The 19,165-nt window shown below is 45.3% G+C and overlaps 1 protein-coding gene across 2 annotated transcripts in view; it reads right to left on the bottom strand.

Annotated features, from left to right (window-relative positions):
• The window catches only part of LOC139531753 (laminin subunit alpha-1-like), a 65,466-nt gene that overhangs the window by 2,070 nt on the left and 44,231 nt on the right, over nt 1-19,165 (bottom strand). The window contains exons 31-55 of one of the 2 annotated variants that reach the window (XM_071328527.1): nt 18,211-18,353; nt 17,853-18,063; nt 17,468-17,624; nt 11,902-12,112; nt 11,012-11,035; nt 9,462-9,578; nt 8,931-9,094; nt 8,600-8,738; nt 8,260-8,362; nt 7,953-8,069; nt 7,596-7,778; nt 7,149-7,303; nt 6,748-6,891; nt 6,224-6,505; nt 5,770-6,042; nt 5,458-5,602; nt 5,129-5,270; nt 4,795-4,909; nt 4,278-4,445; nt 3,982-4,133; nt 3,408-3,587; nt 2,996-3,185; nt 2,764-2,870; nt 430-619; nt 64-216 (exon numbers count right to left, since the gene is read on the bottom strand). In XM_071328527.1, coding sequence (XP_071184628.1) covers nt 64-216; nt 430-619; nt 2,764-2,870; nt 2,996-3,185; nt 3,408-3,587; nt 3,982-4,133; nt 4,278-4,445; nt 4,795-4,909; nt 5,129-5,270; nt 5,458-5,602; nt 5,770-6,042; nt 6,224-6,505; nt 6,748-6,891; nt 7,149-7,303; nt 7,596-7,778; nt 7,953-8,069; nt 8,260-8,362; nt 8,600-8,738; nt 8,931-9,094; nt 9,462-9,578; nt 11,012-11,035; nt 11,902-12,112; nt 17,468-17,624; nt 17,853-18,063; nt 18,211-18,353 — 3,965 coding nt within the window. The remainder of the gene's footprint in view (nt 1-63; nt 217-429; nt 620-2,763; nt 2,871-2,995; nt 3,186-3,407; nt 3,588-3,981; nt 4,134-4,277; nt 4,446-4,794; nt 4,910-5,128; nt 5,271-5,457; nt 5,603-5,769; nt 6,043-6,223; nt 6,506-6,747; nt 6,892-7,148; nt 7,304-7,595; nt 7,779-7,952; nt 8,070-8,259; nt 8,363-8,599; nt 8,739-8,930; nt 9,095-9,461; nt 9,579-11,011; nt 11,036-11,901; nt 12,113-17,467; nt 17,625-17,852; nt 18,064-18,210; nt 18,354-19,165) is intronic. The other variant, XM_071328528.1, reaches the window with a different exon arrangement.

Raw genomic sequence — 19,165 nt, 5'->3', positions numbered from 1 at the left:
AAGAGCACGTGTTCTTAATGTTTTGTACAATCAGTGCATGTTGTGTGTTGTAGTTTAACTTACGTTGCCTATCTTCTTGGCGGTGTAGGTCTGGGGCAGTCCTCCCAGATACAGCTTGTTCTCCACATCCAGAGTGTTTCCTTTAGCCGGCACTGGAGTTGACGGCTGGCCGTCTACACTGATAACCACACTCTTCTTATTGAAGTCTGTCTTCACCTGGACACACCCACAGATACATGACAGGGTTAGGGAGAGTTATGACAACCTGCATGGTAATATCACTGCTTTCAGTTATGATCTGAAACGAACTTGAATTGTGACATACTTGGGCTTTTGTATTCATTAATAATATTGTTATGCATCCCCTGAATCGACAACAAACACTGCAATCTACTATCGCTCTTAGCCCAAAAGGGTATAGTCACTAACTGTGTGCCACTGGCCATCGTTGACGGGTACAGGGAAGGTGGCGGTGGCAGGGCCGCTGCCCTTGTCACAGGTGAAGAACAGATGTCCTCCCAGCAGCTGCAGAGTGGCGTAGTCCATCTGGTTGGCATGGGCCATGTAGTAGATCAAACCACTCTGGGCATAGGTACGCACCGACAGCTCCAGAGAGAAACTGTCAGGGAGAGAAAGCGAGAAGAGATTTGAAGTATTTAAGCTACTGACAAAGATATATTTTGAGTTAGCTATGATTTACTGTAAGATAAAGACTTTTGTTAATGGTTTGGTAGACCTATATATAGGCAATGAATGGATATGACAATTTGTGGATAATTGTCAATAATGCACAATTGAAGTGGACACTTGTTTAGGAGTGCCAACCAATCTCATAATCATATATTGATGAATGCATCCACCAACCAAAAACCTAGCCAGGTCTCACCACATGTTTGGCATGACAGTGACAATAGGAGTTGGCAAGAGCACAGGCAGATCTGGGACCAGGCTAATTGAACTGTGCCTTCCTCTCAATCACAAACAATGTAGGCTACAGTGAAACACTTGAGAAGAGCTCTAGCTAAGTCAATGGGAATGTGTAACATTAGCCCTGCTCGTTTCCAAGCAGTGCCGGAGTGCCTCGTGAATAATACATATTTAAACAAAGAGAATGGGCCACAGCCGAGACAGGAAATTAGGTAGACCTTGGGGAGGCTATTATAATTCTTCTCTTTAATGAAGAGATATGCACTCATGCTCTGAGAAAAGCAATCAACGATGATGGCCTTAAGAGGGTTTTTTGCAATTCACTATCCTGTATGTTACACGGCATGGCCAAAAGTATGCGGACACTTGCTCATCGAACATCTCATTCCTAAATCATGGGCATTGATATGGAGTCGGTCCCCACTTTGCTGCTATAACAGCCTCCACTCTTCTGGGAAGGCTTTCCACTAGATGTTGGAACATTGCTGCAGGGACTTGCTTCCATTCAGCTACAAGAGCATTACTGAGGTCGGGCACTGATGTTGGGCGATTAGTCCTGGCTCGCAGTCGGTGTTCCAATTCATCCCAAAGGTGTTCGATGGGGTTGAGGTCAGGGTTCTGTGCAGGCCAGTCAAGTTCTTCCACACCAATCTTGACAAAGCATTTCTGTATGGACCTCGCTTTGGAACTAAGCGGCCTAGCCGAATCATGAAAAACAGCCCCAGAGAATTATTCCTCCTCCACCAAACTGCACAGTTGGCACTATGCATTGGTAGTGTTCTCCTGGCATCCGCCAAACTCAGATTTGTCTGTCGGACTGGCAGATGGTGAAGCGTGATTCATCACTCCAGAGAACGCGTTTCCACTGCTCCAGAGTCCAATGGCGGCAAGCTTGACACCACTACAGCCGACGCTTGGCATTGCGCATGGTGATCTTAGGTGTGTGTGCGGCTGCTCGGCCATCGAAACCCATTTCAAAAGCTCCCGACTCCACTTTTTCCATGACAGTCAACAGAGGCTCATCATAAGACACCCCTTCTTACATGTGTCTCTTAGGGTCAATCTTCAATGAGTTTAAGTTTATTTTTGTAATAAAACGTTGCTTCCAGTGACAGTTTGGAACTCGGTAAAGAACAGACCATTTTTACACGCTACACACTTCAGCACTCGGCGGTCCCGTTCTGTGAGCTTGTATGGCCTACCACTTTGCGGCTGAGCTGTTGTTGCTCCTTCACAATAACAGCACTTACAGTTGACTGGGGCAGCTCTAGCAGGGCAGAAATTTGACGAACTGACTTGTTGGAAAGTTGGCATCCTATGACGGCGCCATGTTGAAAGTCACTGAGCTATTCAGTATGGGCCATTCTCCTGGCAATGTTTTCCTATGGTGATTGCATGGCTTTGTGCTCGATTTTATAGACCTGTCAACAACGGGTGTGGCTGAAATAGCCGAATCGACTAATTTGAAGGGGTGTCCACATACACTGCATGGCCAAAAGTATAGGCCTATGCTCTCCATTACAGGAGGAGTACTTAGTATGATGGTTGTAGAGCACACCAAGGCAAAGTATTAGCTAAGCAGCTAGAACACCTTCCTACGCCATTTTAATGTACTGGAATGCTGGCTTGAACCTGTTTTACACAACTAGCTATGGGCCAACTGATATCAAGGCTAACATGACTCAAATTAGATACAACACTATGAAGTGAGAATCCCTAATAAAATGAATATAGAATTGTGACAATCATAGAAATTACATAGAATATGATCTATATGATAAAAACCATGCTGTGCAGGGGAGAGGGTAGTTCAAGGAGCCAGCTGTCAGTACTGACCTCCTCCTCACTGTGTTGGGGTTGATGCTGAGGACCATGTGACTGTGTCTGGAGATGCCAAACTGCTGGGCCTCTGGGATGGATGAGGTGTTGTCCATCGATGCACACTGGAGACAAACAGAGGGAACACAGAACGATGACGGACAACACAAGGATCTGTGACAACATGGTGACCTGTTTGAAGAGCTACAGCACAGTAAATCCCAATAGATAAGAGGTGTGTGTGCTGTACCGTGAGTGTGCCGGGGGTGAGCGCGTTGAGCTGGCCGGGGGGTGGTGGAGGGGTTCTGGCAGGGTCCGGAGTGGGCTCGGCCTCTAGGTCAGTGTCGTCAGGTAGGAGGACCCTTTTAGGCCTCTCCTCCAATAGACAGCTGTCCATGTCCACGTTGTGGTACCTCACAGCAGCTGACAGGTCCAACAACCTATAGGGACACAGCACAACACAGGTCAGACCAAAGAGTAACCACCAAGGCCCCAATTGAGAAGGGATGCCATACTCCTTGTTACTAGCAACCCCAAAAAATATTCCTCTAGATAATGCTCAGCCTTGCAAATGTACTTATGGCATCCTCGATTAAAAACATCAATTTCTCCAGCACAATGTGACAAATGAAGCATCATTGTGTATTGGGTGTGTGACTCACTTGGCGTCCAGGGCCAGGTTCCTGATGCAGCCGTAGAAGGAGGAGGTGGTTCGAAGCAGCCCGGCGCCCTCTCCTGGTGGGACCCCGCCCATGTACAGAGAGGTGAGGGTCAGAGAGGCCTTCTCTGAGGACAGACGTACCATCTCCTGGTGGTCCTCATCCACTAGTACAACCAGCATCCTGGATGGATGACACACACAGTGTCAATAATAACAACACAGTGCTATTCATTTTAGAATAGACTTCTTGTATATTATATCCTGGACAATATGATTATTAAAAGATACAATTTGCAATATTTACTGCTGTTCAATGGCCATTTCAAAGTTTATTTAATCCCATGGCAGTTGTTATATATATCCATCCTTTGTATCAACCGAGGGTAGGCCTATGTATAACATCAGCATAGAAAGTTCTTGAATAAGGTCACAGATAACACGATAAATGCAGAGATAATTTTGTGTGCGGAAGTATAATTTCAAATGACATCATTTATAATGACTGAGCCATCCATCAGCATAAAATCATGACAGATGTTACAGGTTAATCAGTCCCTCTTCCTGGTGCCACTCACTTCCTGTTCCTCTGCAAGATGACCGAGTGCTCCTGTCCGTCACTGAAACTCCCAGAGCGTGATTTGACCACAACCTTGTGGACGCTCCCGCCCTCTGCCATGTTGACATGAACCTCCAAGCGCCCCGAAATCAGCATGACTGCCAGGAAGGGCTGGACACAAACACACAGAAAACATGGTCAATATACGGTTGAACCATAAGTAATTTTGGCAACATTATAAAGATTTATTACTAATGAACATGTATGAGCTCTTATAATATCAAATTTTTTATCACAGTATATCTGTGGCCTTACCTGGCGAGCATGTCTGCTTTTGCGGGTGCCTGCCTTGCTGAAGCCTGCCAGGATTATGCCAGTGTCATTGCGGGTAGAGAAGGAGGCCAACAGCTCCCCCTGGGGGTCGAGAGACACAGACGGCAGCTCCACATAGCCCTCTCTCAGTACAGACACACTGCAGATGGGCTGGAACACACACACAAGTTACTCATAGGGAATATGGAAAGTATTTTTGCATTCAGTGTAAGATGACTCAACAATATGCCATTATCATGTACTGCTGGGCATCTTCCTCTTTACAGAAATCGACAACAGCAAAATTAAAATGCCAAGACTGTCACTGTCACTACTCACTCTTCCCAATATTGCTGAGTCTACCTTTAATTTGTCTAGAGAGGAAGAAGGCCCCTGAAGAAAGGTTCTTTACTTTCAGCCTTTCTTACCTCTAACACACAGCCTTTCTTACCTCTAACACACAGCCTTTCTTACCTTTAACACACTGCCTTTCTTTCCTCTAACACACAGCCTTTCTTACCTCTAACACACAGCCTTTCTTGACACCATAGGAGTCTCGGAGCAGGTCAAAGTTGGAGCGGGCAATCTCCATGTTTTTTATGCAGCCCACATAGGACCGTGCTACTACTTGTCTCCTGCAAAAATTATTAAATTCACAATTTACCTCGTTTATTTTATTTAATGTAAAAAAACTGAAAAAATACAAAAACACACCAATTCACACACTAAGCTCAATATTTACATAATGCAGTAGGAGCTCCAGCAAAAATATATTAATGACAGCAATACAAACGCATATCAACTAGGAATATCTTGCAGGTAGGTGAAGTATGCGCCAAAGTAGTTCCAGGTACCTGATAGGGCGAGACATGGGCAGTCCCCCGATGTAGATTGGGTCCAGGTCGGAGCGGTTGAGGTCGGAGGCGGTCCCAGGAGACTCCGCCTCCATGATCTCTTTCTCTGATGAGTTGTCTGCCGCCATCACCGCCATATAAACTAGGAGGGGAGAGATACAATACTTTACATGACATAGACATTATACCAGGTTAACTACAACACAATAGGGGTATGAATAGTGTGTCCATAAAGTGCAAGGGAGAAATGAGAAGAAGAATATGTGACCCCAACAATGTTTAGTTGTCAACTCTACCCTATAAATATGAGCCTATGACCTTTGACAAACCTTTGCGTTTGTTCCTCTGCAGGGTGATCTTGTACCAGCTGCCGGTGTTGTAGGCTTTGTTGGAGGTGAGAGTCAGAGGGCCAGAGCCCAGTTCAAAGGTCAGACGCACTTGGCCCTCCACCAGCTCAATGGACAGGAAGTCCCTCTGGAATGACAAATATACACATCAATCTATCAATCAATCTTTATTGTCCCGATAGGGGAATTTAGTTACATCAGAGAATAATAGCTGACCACTATGTGCTAACTAGGCTACAAATACAGACTGTTCAGTGTGGTTGTAGTGTGTGTGTGGGCCAGCAGGGGGCGTACCGTGCCGTTGGAGGCCAGGTAGAGCAGCAGGCCATTGGGGGAGAGGGTCTTGAACAGCATGACGATGGAGGTGGAGGTGGAGCGGAGGGGTTTCTCTACAACTGAGTAGCCACTGCCATCAAAGTGGAAGGACGTCTCCTCCGTCTGCGGACTCATGAAGCAGCCGCGACACTGGCCCTCCCTCTCAGCGTAGTTCCACAGCCCGATGTTCTTCTCGTTGAGCGACGCCTCCCCCATACAGCCCTTAAACTGGGTCATTTTCACCACAGAGGACTGTAGACACAAAAGAGATTGAATCAGTTGTTTTAGATTACACTGTTTTATTAGTGGAGAAAACATCATGAAAGATGTTGACTCAACTTGAATTGAATGAGTTCAAGTTCTCAAGGACCCAAGGTGCTGGCTAGAACCATGGCTGAGTGAAAAATACCAAAGACAGAGCTTAATACTGTACCTTGATCTGGCCTCCCAGGCCACCAACGAATATCAGGGTGGATTTGTTGACTTCCAGGATCGTAGTGGAGCCTGGTGAGGTGGTCTTGACCGCAGGCAGGGGTTCTGACTCCAGCTGGTGGACTGACAGCGTGCCGTGCCTCCCAAAGCGCGTGGCGTTGATGCGGTGCCACTTGTTGTTGTTGATCTGGACGTCGGGGTACTCCAGCTTGGCGTGGCCTGAACCCGCGTCCCACAGGTACGCCACCTTGCCATGCTGCATCTCCACCGCCATGAAGTCCACCTGATATTCAGCGTAAAATTAGACATTTACTTTACACATGTCAGATAGCCATATGGTTATAGTGGTTACACCTTACATTGACATGATAAAATGTTTGTGAAGGGTAGTTTATAGATAGTTATAAATCAACCATCTGGTTGGATGTAGATTATATACAGTAGACTTAAGTTTAAAACGGACTTATGGGTAATCATGATTAGGTACGTCATGGGATATTCAGTACGTGTCAGTGTGTGACTTACGCTGGAGCTGCTGCCCATGTAGAAGAGCAGGTTGTCAGGCTCGCTGGTCTTGACGGTCATGGTAAGAGTGTTGAAGTTACTGGAGGATACCTCAGGTTTGTAGGCCCTCACACAGTTTTTGTCTGCCAGCACTGCCACCTTGATCTATACAGGAGAGTGCAGGACATAAACAGTATTACAATTGAAAGCAGAGTGTGTGTGTGTGTGTGTGTGTGTATGTGTGTGTGTGTGTGTGTGTGTGTGTGTGTGTGTGTGTGTGTGTGTGTGTGTGTGTGTGTGTGTGTGTGTGTGTGTGTGTGTGTGTGTGTGTGTGTGTGTGTGTGTGTGTGTGTGTGTGTGTGTGTGTGTGTGTGTGTGTGTGTGTGTGTGTGTGTGTGTGTGTGTGTGTGGAAGTGACTAACAGAGGCAGCCTGTTTGCGGGCCTGGTTGATCATCTCTCTGATCTCAGACAGGTTTCTGCTCAGGTTCTCCCCCAGGGTCTTGAGGGGTTTGAGACGGTCATACAGTCTCTCTGTACGACTCTCTGCCTCCTTCAGCTTAGACTCAGCTGTACTGGCTGAGCGGGACAACAGATAGGACAGGTTCATGATACTTACGTCATCTTACTCATTCCTGTTAGTCACATAATATCTCTAGAAATTTGCCTCTATAGTGATATGACAAGATAACATGATAACAACATTTTACTAGCATTAGACAGGTATTTGGGGCACTACTTGACTTTAAATGTGGTGTCGTTTAATGTGGAAAGGATGGAAGCAAAGATGAAAAACGTTTCCATTACAAAGTTGCTGGCTATAATCTAGCTAGGACCATAGTTGGATGTCTGAATGATGTGTTAGTCTCACCAGTGGATTGTGAGTCGGAGAACAGCTGGTTGGTGTTGGAGATGCTGGTTCTGGCCTGGGCCACAGCCGTGCTGGACTTCTCCAGTCTGACCCGGAGCTCCTCCAGGCGCTCCAGCGCCCTCTGTAGGGAAGCGTTGGCCAAGGCAGCCTGCTCCTTGGCGTCCAGCACCTGCTCACTGGTGCCTACAGGGGGCAGCACAGGCTACGTCACACAAACTGTTTCCCCACTGTCTAGCGTGCCTCTGAGTTTGTGATAAAGTGTTAAATATATGACTTATGTCTACAGTATGTTAAAGCAGAAAGGATATATAAAAGGACAGTTGAGTTGACAGGGCAGCAGATGGCAGTGCCACTCACCGTTGGGCAGGCTGTGGAGCAGGGCGCCTTGCTCTGGGATGAGACGGCTGGTGTTACAGAGTTTCTCTTTCAGCAAGGCCATTCTATCTGTCACATCACTGATGTTAGCCAGGAGACCTAGGGAGGACACACATATATAATTTACTACCATAAGGCATCGTGTGTGTGTGTGTGTGTGTGTGTGTGTGTGTGTGTGTGTGTGTGTGTGTGTGTGTGTGTGTGTGTGTGTGTGTGTGTGTGTGTGTGTGTGTGTGTGTGTGTGTGTGTGTGTGTGTGTGTGTGTGTGTGTGTGTATACTCCAACTCACCCTCAGTGCTGTTTCTCAGGGTTAGACTCTCGGCCAGAATCTTCTCACTACGCTGCACAGCATCAGATCCCAGATCAGTGAAAGACTTCTCTGGCTGGACAGTCTAAAGTCAACACACACAGTTATTTACGATACTCCTATAGCTAACAGGTTTCTGACCCACAACACACTTCATATCCAATGTAGCAGTGGTCATTCTATAGCCTGGTCCCAGATCTGTTTTGTGATCATAGATCATGTGATCATATGACCATAGACAGCACAAACAGATTTGGGACCAGTTATTCTATTCTATTATTTGATGTTGATACTGATGTCCACTAGATTAGTGTTGACTCACCATATTGAGGGCCATAGTAGCGGTCAGGTTGGCTAGGTTAGCCATCTCCTCTGCAGGCTGGACGTTAGCTCTGATGTTAGAGTTGCCATGCTCTGCACTGGTGGCGTTCAGAGTGGTATTCATCACCTCCACTAGAGAGCTACATACAGGAAGAGGAAGTTAGGCTGATGTACTGTACATGTATGGACTAAATCGCTACTATATCTATTTAGTCTTTTTTCTATGGCCTAATGTTTGTGATGACGAGGCATTTTGAAATGCATAGACAAAGATACATATGTTGAAGTTCACGCACACACACACCCGCTTGACCGCCGACACACACACATACCTCTGCAGACCCTGGGCCTTCTTGCTGAGTTCCCGGGCGTGGTCCTCAGCCTTGTAGACCAGCTCCAGAGCATCTTTCTTCCTCAGCTCCATCACCAGCGTGTCCACATGCTTCCTCAACATGGGGTTCCACTGCTCCAGCTGGTCCTTGGCCCCCTCCAGCTGCTGTACAGGTCACACAGACACACACACACACACACACACACACACACACACACACACACACACACACACACACACACACACACACACACACACACACACACACACACACACACACACACACACACACACACACACACACACACACACACACACAACCAGAGAAACCAGTTCAAACACAGACTCTACTAGCAATACAGTCTTTTTAAAACACAGCACATTTTTTTTATGTAAAGTGACTTCCTGCTTAAATAAAGATTAAATCAACAAATTCACACAATAGGGGGATGCTACTTTATTGCAGTTATACAGTTTATCCACTTTATTTGATATGGATATGGTGGTAATGTGGTGTTATGGTGTGACTTACAGAGGTGATGTTGCTCATGTCCTCTGCTAGATTGACAGCATCCGCCAGGATGTCCTGAGTCTCCTCTAGTTGGGTTTCTGCTGTCTGCTTCAGCCAGCTCACATTCTGCTTCAGACCCTACACACACAGAGACAACACAGTCTAAATACTTCTACTGGAGAAATGTATAGACCCTCTTCAGTTACGATGTTTGAAGATGACCAAAAGTCCAAATCAAATCACTTCACAAAGTACATTTGACTATATTGTACATGTATATTCCTACATTTTAATAAAAGTGACCTGATATGATTTGGCATTTGGCACAGATCAACAATAATGGCAAACTCGACTACATGTTATTTATCTTAGGTTAAAGTACTCGAGTATAGTGAGTATAGTAAGTGTGAATACTGAGTACAGATATTATAGTAGAATAGAATATAATAGAATACATGTAATAGAATAAAACTTTGTCCATCCAGGATACACATATACACACATTCTTATATCAGAAACATTTAAACCAGTCAGTCCATCATGCTGCATACACTAACAACATAGAGGACATTAATACATCATCACATTTAAACCAGTCAGTCCATCATGCTGCATACACTAACAACATAGAGGACATTAATACATCATCACATTTAAACCAGTCAGTCCATCATGCTGCATACACTAACAACATAGAGGACATTAATACATCATCACATTTAAACCAGTCAGTCCATCATGCTGCATACACTAACAACATAGAGGACATTAATACATCATCACATTTAAACCAGTCAGTCCATCATGCTGCATACACTAACAACATAGAGGACATTAATACATCATCACATTTAAACCAGTCAGTCCATCATGCTGCATACACTAACAACATAGAGGATATTAATACATCATCACATTTAAACCAGTCAGTCCATCATGCTGCATACACTAACAACATAGAGGACATTAATACATCATCACATTTAAACCAGTCAGTCCATCATGCTGCATACACTAACAACATAGAGGATATTAATACATCATCACATTTAAACCAGTCAGTCCATCATGCTGCATACACTAACAACATAGAGGACATTAGTACATCATCACATTTAAACCAGTCAGTCCATCATGCTGCATACACTAACAACATAGAGGACATTAATACATCATCACATTTAAACCAGTCAGTCCATCATGTTGCATACACTAACAACATAGAGGATATTAATACATCATCACATTTAAACCAGTCAGTCCATCATGCTGCATACACTAACAACATTGTCACGTCTGCTCCCGCTCTTCCCTCCCCCTGGCGCTTGAGGGCGCCAGAATGCCTTGCATCACTCACTCCTGCCATCCATCACGTACACCTGCCTTTCCTTGTTACGCGCATCAGCGTTATTGGACTCACCTGGACTCTCTTATTACCTGTTCATTTCCTCCCCTATATGTGTCAGTTCCCCAGCTCTGTTCCCTGCTTCTGCATTGATTGTTTTTTCTGTTTGCTAAGCTGTTTATGTCTCGTTCCATGTCCGTTATTTATTAAATGTTACTCCCCGTACCTGCTTCGTCTCTCCAGCGTCATCCTTGTGATAGATCGTGACAAACATAGAGGATATTAATACATCATCACATTTAAACCAGTCAGTCCATCATGCTGCATACACTAACAACATAGAGGATATTAATACATCATCACATTTAAACCAGTCAGTCCATCATGCTGCATACACTAACAACATAGAGGACATTAATGCATCATCACATTTAAACCAGTCAGTCCATCATGCTGCATACACTAACAACATAGAGGACATTAATACATCATCCATTTAAACCAGTCAGTCCATCATGCTGCATACACTAACAACATAGAGGACATTAATACATTCACTCACAACCGACCACTGTCCCAACTGCACTAGATAGATAAGTACATATACTGATACAATTTACTTTGCATTTAGTAGTCCAACAGCACAAGGAACAAATTAATATTTGAGTACTGAATACAGTGATTATAGTAGGTTTGGTAGAGTGATTATAGTGAGTGTGAGTACTCAGTACAGTGATTATAGTAAGTGTGGGTACAGTGATTATAGTAGGTTTGGTAGAGTGATTATAGTGAGTGTGAGTACTCAGTACAGTGATTATAGTAAGTGTGGGTACAGTGATTATAGTAAGTTTGGTAGAGTGATTATAGTGAGTGTGAGTACTCAGTACAGTGATTATAGTAAGTGTGAGTACAGTGATTATAGTAAGTTTGGTAGAGTGATTATAGTGAGTGTGAGTACTCAGTACAGTGATTATAGTAAGTGTGAGTACAGTGATTATAGTAAATGTGAGTACAGTGATTATAGTAAGTGTGAGTACTCAGTACAGTGATTATAGTAAGTGTGAGTACAGTGATTATAGTAAATGTGAGTACAGTGATTATAGTAAGTGTACTCACCTGGTACTCTGGCAGGTTGGTGTGGATGCTCCCCAGCAGGGTGTGTGTGTGGTTGTTGTTCTCCCTGGCAGTCATCAGTAGGGCATGGGCATCCTCTAGCTGTTGGTGGTGTTCAGTCAGGGTGGTAGAGATGTTGAGGGTCTGGGACTCTATCGCCCCCTGGGGTTCCAGAATGTCCTTCAGCACCCTCTGGAGGAGAGCCTCAGTAGCACTGTGGTACAGGTGTAACCACAGCAGGATTAGTCAAATCAAAATCAAATCAAACTTTATTTGTCACATGCACCGAATACAACAAGTGTAGACCTTACAGTGAAATGCTTACTTACAAGCCCTTAACCAACAGTGCAGTTCAAGAAGAGTTAAGAAAGTATTTACCAAGTAGACTAAAGTAAAAAATTATAATAAAAAACAACACAATAACAATAACAATAACGAGGCTATATACAGGGGGTACCGGTACCGAGTCAGTGTGCGACAGTACAGGTTAGTTGAGGTAATTTGTACAAGTACTGTCAGTAGGGGTGAAGTGACTATGCATAGATAATAAACATCGAGTAGCAGCAGTGTACAAAGGGGGGGGGGGGGGATTCGGCTATTTCAGCCACACCCGTTGTTGACAGGTGTATAAAATCGAGCACAAAGCCATGCAATCACCATAGACAAACATTGCCAGGAGAATGGCCCATACTGAATAGCTCAGTGACTTTCAACATGGCGCCGTCATAGGATGCCAACTTTCCAACCAGTCAGTTCATCAAATTTCTGCCCTGCTAGAGCTGCCCCAGTCAACTGTAAGTGCTGTTATTGTGAAGGAGCAACAACAGCTCAGCCGCAAAGTGGTAGGCCATACAAGCTCACAGAATGGGACCGCCGAGTGCTGAAGTGTGTAGCGTGTAAAAATCGTCTGTTCTTTACCGAGTTCCAAACTGTCTCTGGAAGCAACGTTTTATTACAAAAATAAACTTAAACTCAGTGAAGATTGACCCCAAGAGACACACGTAAGAAGGGGTGTCTTATGATGAGCCTCTGTTGACTGTCATGGACAAAGTGGAGTCGGGAGCTTTTGAAATGGGTTTTGATGGCTGAGCAGCCGCACACAAACCTAAGATCACCATGCGCAATGCCAAGCGTCGGCTGGAGTGGTGTCAAGCTTGCCGCCATTGGACTCTGGAGCAGTGGAAATGCGTTGTCTGGAGTGATGAATCACGCTTCACCAAATCAAATCAAAAAATCAAATCAAACTTTATTTGACACTTGCGCCGAATACAAGAAGTGTAGACTTTACCGTGAAATGCTTACTTACAAGCCCTTAACCAACAGCGTAGTTCAAGAAGAAGAAAATATTTACCAAGTAGGCTAAAATAAAAAGTAATAATGAAAAGTAACACAATAAGAATAACAATAACGAGGCTATATACAGGGGGCACCGGTACTGAGTTAGTGTGCAGGGATACAGGCCAGTTGAGGTAATCTGTACATGTAGGTGGGGGAGAAGTGACTATGCATAGGTAACAAACAAATAGTAAGTAGCAGCTGTGTTCAAGAGGGGGGGGTCAATGTAAATAGTCCGGTGGCGATTTTATTAACTGTTCAGCAGTCTTATGGCTTTGGGGTAGAAGCTGTTGAGGAGCCTTTTGGTCCTCGACTTGGCGCTCCGGTACCGCTTGCCGTGTGGTAGCAGAGAAAACAGTCTTGGGTGACCGGAGTCTCTGACAATTTTATTGGCTTTCTTCTGACACTGCTATTATATAGGTCCTGGATGGCAGGAAGCTTGGCCATGGTGATATACTGGGCCGTACACACTACCCTCTGTAGTGCCTTAAGGTCAGATGCCGAGCAGTTGCCATACCAGGTGGTGATGCAGCCGGTCAGGATGCTCTCGATGGTGCAGCTGTAGAACCTTTTGAGGATCTGGGGGACCAAATCTTTTCAGTCTCCTGAGGGGAAAAGGTTTTGTCATGCCCTCTTCACAACTGTCATGGTATGTTTGGACCATGATAGTTCGTTGGTGATGTGGACACCAAGGAACTTGAAACTCTCGACCCGCTTCACTACAGCCCTGTCGATGTAGATGGGGGCCTGTTCAGCCCGCCTTTTCCTGTAGTCCACGATCAGCTCCTTAGTGTTGCTCACATTGAGGGAGAGGTTGTTGTCCTGGCACCACACTACCAGTTCTCACTACCAGTACCAGTTCCCACACTACCTCCTCCCTATAGGCCGTCTCAACATTGTTGGTGATCAGGCCTACCACTGTTGTGTCGTCAGCAAACTTAATGATGGTGTTGGAGTCGTGTTTGGCCACGCAGTCATGGGTGAACAGGGAGTACAGGAGGGGACTAAGTATACACCCCCTGACGGGCCCCAGTGATCAGCGTGGCAGACTTGTTGTTGCTTACTCTTACCACCTGGGGGCGGCCCGTCAGGAAGTCTAGGATCCAGCTGTTTAGTCCCAGAGTCCTGAGCTTAGTGATGAGCTTCGTGAGCTCTATGGTGTTGAACGCTGAGCTGTAGTCAATGAACAGCATTATCACATAGGTGTTCCTTTTGTCCAGGTGGGAAAGGGAAGTGTGGAGTGTGATTGAGATTGCGACATCTGTGGATTTGTTGGGGAGGTATGCAAATTGGAGTGGGTCTAGTGTGTCTGGGAGGATGCTGTTGATGTGAGCCATGACCAGCCTTTCAAAGCACTTCATGGCTACCGGAGTGAGTGCTACGGGGCAGTAATCATTTAGGCAGGTTACCTTCGCTTCCTTGGGCACAGGGATTACAGACTCAGGGAGAGGTTGAAAATGTCAGTGAAGATACTTGACAGTTGGTCAGCGCATGCTTTGAGTACACGTCCTGGAAATCCGTCTGGCCCAGCGGCTTTGTGAATGTTGACCTGTTTAAAGGTTTTGTTCACATCGGCTATGGAGAACGTTATCACACAGTCATCCGGAACAGCTGGTTCTCTCGTGCATGCTTCAGTGTTGCTTGCCTCGAAGTGAGCAAAAAAGCTTTAGCTCGTCTGGTAGGCTCGCGTCACTGGGCAGCTCGAGTCTGGGTTTCCCTTTGTAGTCTGTAATAGTTTTCAAGCCCTGCCACATCCGACGAGCGTCAGAGCCGGTGTAGTAGAATTTAATCTTAATCCTGTATTGACGCTTTGCTTGTTTGATGGTTCGTCTGATGGCATAGCGGGATTTCTTATAAGCGTCCGGATTAGTCTCCCGCTCCTTGAAAGCGGCAGCTCTAGCCTTTAGCTCGATGCGGATGTTGCCTGTAATCCATGGCTTCTGGTTGGGATATGTATGTACGGTCACTGTGGGGATGACGACGTCGTCTATGCACTTATTGATGTCTTCACTGTCTTCACTGTCTCAGCCTCCAGTATTTATGCTGCAGTAGTTTATGTGTCGGGGGGCTAGGGTCAGTCTGTTATATCTGGAGTACTTCTCCTGTCTGATGCGGTGTCCTGTGTGAATTTAAGTATGCTCTCTCTAATTCTCTCTTTCTCTCTTTCTTTCTTTCTTTCTCTCTCTCGGGGGACCTGAGCCCTAGGACCATGCCTCAGGACTACCCGGCATGATGATTCCTTGCTGTCCCCAGTACACCTGGCCATGCTGCTGCTCCAGTTTCAACTGTTCTGCCTGCGGCTATGGAACCCTGACCTGTTCACCGGACGTGCTACCTGTCACAGACCTGCTGTTTTCAACTCTCTGGAGACAGCAGCAGCGGTAGAGATACTCTCAATGATCGGCTATGAAAAGCCAACTGACATTTACTCCTGAGGTGCTGACTTGTTGTACCCTTGACAACTACTGTGATTATTATTATTTGACCATGCTGGTGATTTATGAACATTTGAACATCTTGGCCATGTTCTGTTATAATCTCCACCCGGCACAGCCAGAAGAGGACTGCCCACCCCTCATAGCCTGGTTCCTCTCTAGGTTTCTTCCTAGGTTTTTGCCTTTCTATGGAGTTTGTCCTAGCCACCGTGCTTCTACACCTGCATTGCTTGCTGTTTGGGGTTTTAGGCTGGGTTTCTGTACAGCACTTTGAGATATCAGCTGATGTAAGAATGGCTATATAAATACATTTGATTTGATTTGATTGATGAAGCCGATGACTGAGGTGGTGTACTCCTCAATGCCATTGGATGAATCCCGGAACATATTTCAGTCTGTGCTAGCAAAACAGTCCTGTAGTGTAGCATCTGCGTCATCTGATCCACTTCTGTATCGAGCGAGTCACTGGTACTTCCTGCTTTAGTTTTTGTTTGTAAGCAGCATACCACCCTGCATACCACTGCTGGCTTGCTTCTGAAGCTAAGCAGGGTTGGTCCTCGTCAGTCCCTGGATGGGAGACTAGATGCTGGTGGAAGTGGTGTTGGAAGCCCAGTAGGAGGCACTCTTTCCTCTGGTCTAAAAAGAATATCCCAATGCCCCAGTGTAGGGTGCTGTCTTTCAGATGGGATGTTAAATGGGTGTCCTGACTCTCTGAGGTCATTAAAGATCCCATGGCACTTATCGTAAGAGTAGGTGTGTTAACCCTGGTGTCCTGGCTAAATTCCCAATCTGGCCTTCATACCATCACAGTCACCTAAAAATCCCCAGTTTAAAATTGGCTCATTCATCCCCCTCCTCTCCCCTGTAACTATTCCCCAGGTTGTTGCTGTATATGAGAATGTGTGGGGGAGAGCTTTGTATGCATCTCTGTGTGTGCAGTGATGGTGGTCTAGGATTATTTTTCCTCTGGATGCACATGTGGCATGCTGGTAAAAATGTGGTAAAACTGATTTAAGTTTGCCTGCATTAAAGTCCCCGGCCACTAGGAGCGCCGCTTCTGGGTGAGAATTTTCTTCTTTGATTATGGCCTTATAGAGTTGGTTGAGAGCGGTCTTAGTGCCAGCTTCGTGCTGTGGTGGTAAATAGACGGCTATGAATAATATAGATGAGAACTCTCTTGGTAGATAGTGTGGTCTACAGCTTATTATAAGGTACTCTACCTCAGGCGAGCAATACCTCGAGACTTCTTTAATATTAGAGATTGCGCACCAGCTGTTATTGACAACAAGACACACACCTCCACCCCTCGTCTTACCAGACCTAGCTTCTCTGTTCTGCCTGTGCATGGAAAATCCCACCCGCTCTATATTATCCGTATCGTCGTTCAGCCACGTCTCGGTGAAACATAAGATATTGCAGTTTTTAATCGTAGGTCATCAATTTTATTTTCCATTGATTGCACGTTAGCAAGAAGAACGGATGGCAGTGGGAGTACTCACTCGCCTACGTATTCTCAGAAGGCAACCCGATCTGTGGCCCCTTTTCCTGTGTCTTTTCTTCAAGCAAATTACTGGGATCTGAGCCTGTTCCGGTGAAAGCAGTATATACTTCTCGTCGGACTTGTTAAAGGAAAAAGTTTCTTCCAGTCTGCGGTGAGTACATACACATACTATAGTGTAGTAACTATACTTAAATACAGCTTTACTAAACACCATTACAGCTCATAACTGTGTTACACAGTAGGCCTATAGTCAAATAATCCAGTATGACTAGAAACAGTATTACTAACATTAACTGACCTGAGTTCTGTAGAGACGCTGGCATTGGCCTGGGATAGGTTGACTAATTTGATGGTTTCCAACATGGCCGCCACCTGCTCCCATAGACGTGTGCTGTTAGCCTCGTCCTTCTCCACGTTCTCTGTCCTGTTCAGATCGGCAGCTTCCTCCGCCAGGACTGAGCCAATCACAGAGAGGGAGGGGCTTTGATGTTAACCATTTGTCTTATGAACAAAAATATTTCACTTTTACTCAACCAGGAGATATTACAAATATTGATCAATATCACAAAACATTAAATTGTTCACTAAATGGGCATACTTTGAAGTTACACATTTCCTATGGAAACCTAAGATGGAATATAAAAACATAGCAATGCATGTTGTGCTGTTGCTATTTGCTGTACCTTGTATGGCAGTGTGAATGGTGGTGATGTACTCCAGAAACTTGGCCCCCTGGGTAATGCTGTTCTCTGTGGACTGAGCCACTTCCTCTCCATCAGCAGACAGCCCTGTAGCCTTCCGTAGCAGTCCGTCTATGTCCTGGGTGAGATTTGTCGAGTCCTCCTCCGCCCTGTTCAGGTGATATGCTGGGCTACTTTCCCAAGACATCAGACTCTAGGAGAGAAATGAGGAAGTGTGAAGTGTGTTACAACAGTCTTTCTCACATTGAATGTGTACTGAGTACTTCTGAACTGACAGGGGATTAAAAAGCTGACTTCCTGACCTCCTAGACAGAGAGGTATAACATGAGCCCTCTTTTACCTTGACCTCTCGTGTGTCATTCTCCAGGCTGACCAGTGTGCTGTAGGGGGACAGGATGACCCCGGTCAGGTTGACAGACAGGAAGGAGCTCTCTAATGCATCCAGGTCATCCAGGAGGATCCCCGTACACTCATCATCACACGCTGAGGGGAGAGGGAGTAGGCAGGGAGGGAGAGGAAGGAGTTCAGGATATCTGATTTCAATTAGGACATTACTGCAGTTTTGTGTGTGTGTGTGTGTGTGTGTGTGTGTGTGTGTGTGTGTGTGTGTGTGTGTGTGTGTGTGTGTGTGTGTGTGTGTGTGTGTGTGTGTGTGTGTGTGTGTGTGTGTGTGTGTGTGTGTGTGTGTGTGTATGTGTGTGTGTTATATGAAAGACGCAACAGAGGTAACCGCTGGTACAAGTCTAAAACTGATATACCCCCAACATTTACACTAATGAATAAACCAATCAGAGTCTACTCTCGTCACGAAACATAAACAGTTGAAGTCGGAAGTTTACATACACTTAGGTTGGAGTCATTAAAACTTGTTTTTCAACCACTCCACAAATTTCTTGTTAACAAACTATAGTTTTTGCAAGTCGGTTAGGACATCTACTTTATGCATGACACAAGTAATTTTTTCCAACAATTGTTTACAGATTATTTCACTTATAACTCACTATCCCAATTCCAGTGGGTCAGAAGTTCACATACACTAAGTTGACTGTGCCTTTAAACAGCTTGGAAAATTCCAGAAAATGATGTCATGACTTTTTAAGCTTCTGATAGGCTAATTGACATAATTTGAGTCAATTGGAGGTGTACCTGTGGATGTATTTCAAGGCCTACCTTCAAACTCCGTGCCTCTTTGCTTGACATCATGGGAAAATCTAAATAAATCTGAATCATGAATTTAGAAGCTGTGAGAGGGGTGGCCCTGGTAAAGATTCAACATCTGCTTGCAAATGTGCCTC

This window comes from Salvelinus alpinus, chromosome 10 (genome assembly GCF_045679555.1).
Source record: "Salvelinus alpinus chromosome 10, SLU_Salpinus.1, whole genome shotgun sequence".
Taxonomy (NCBI): domain Eukaryota; kingdom Metazoa; phylum Chordata; class Actinopteri; order Salmoniformes; family Salmonidae; genus Salvelinus; species Salvelinus alpinus.
This window is presented reverse-complemented; position numbering and strand designations above follow the sequence as displayed.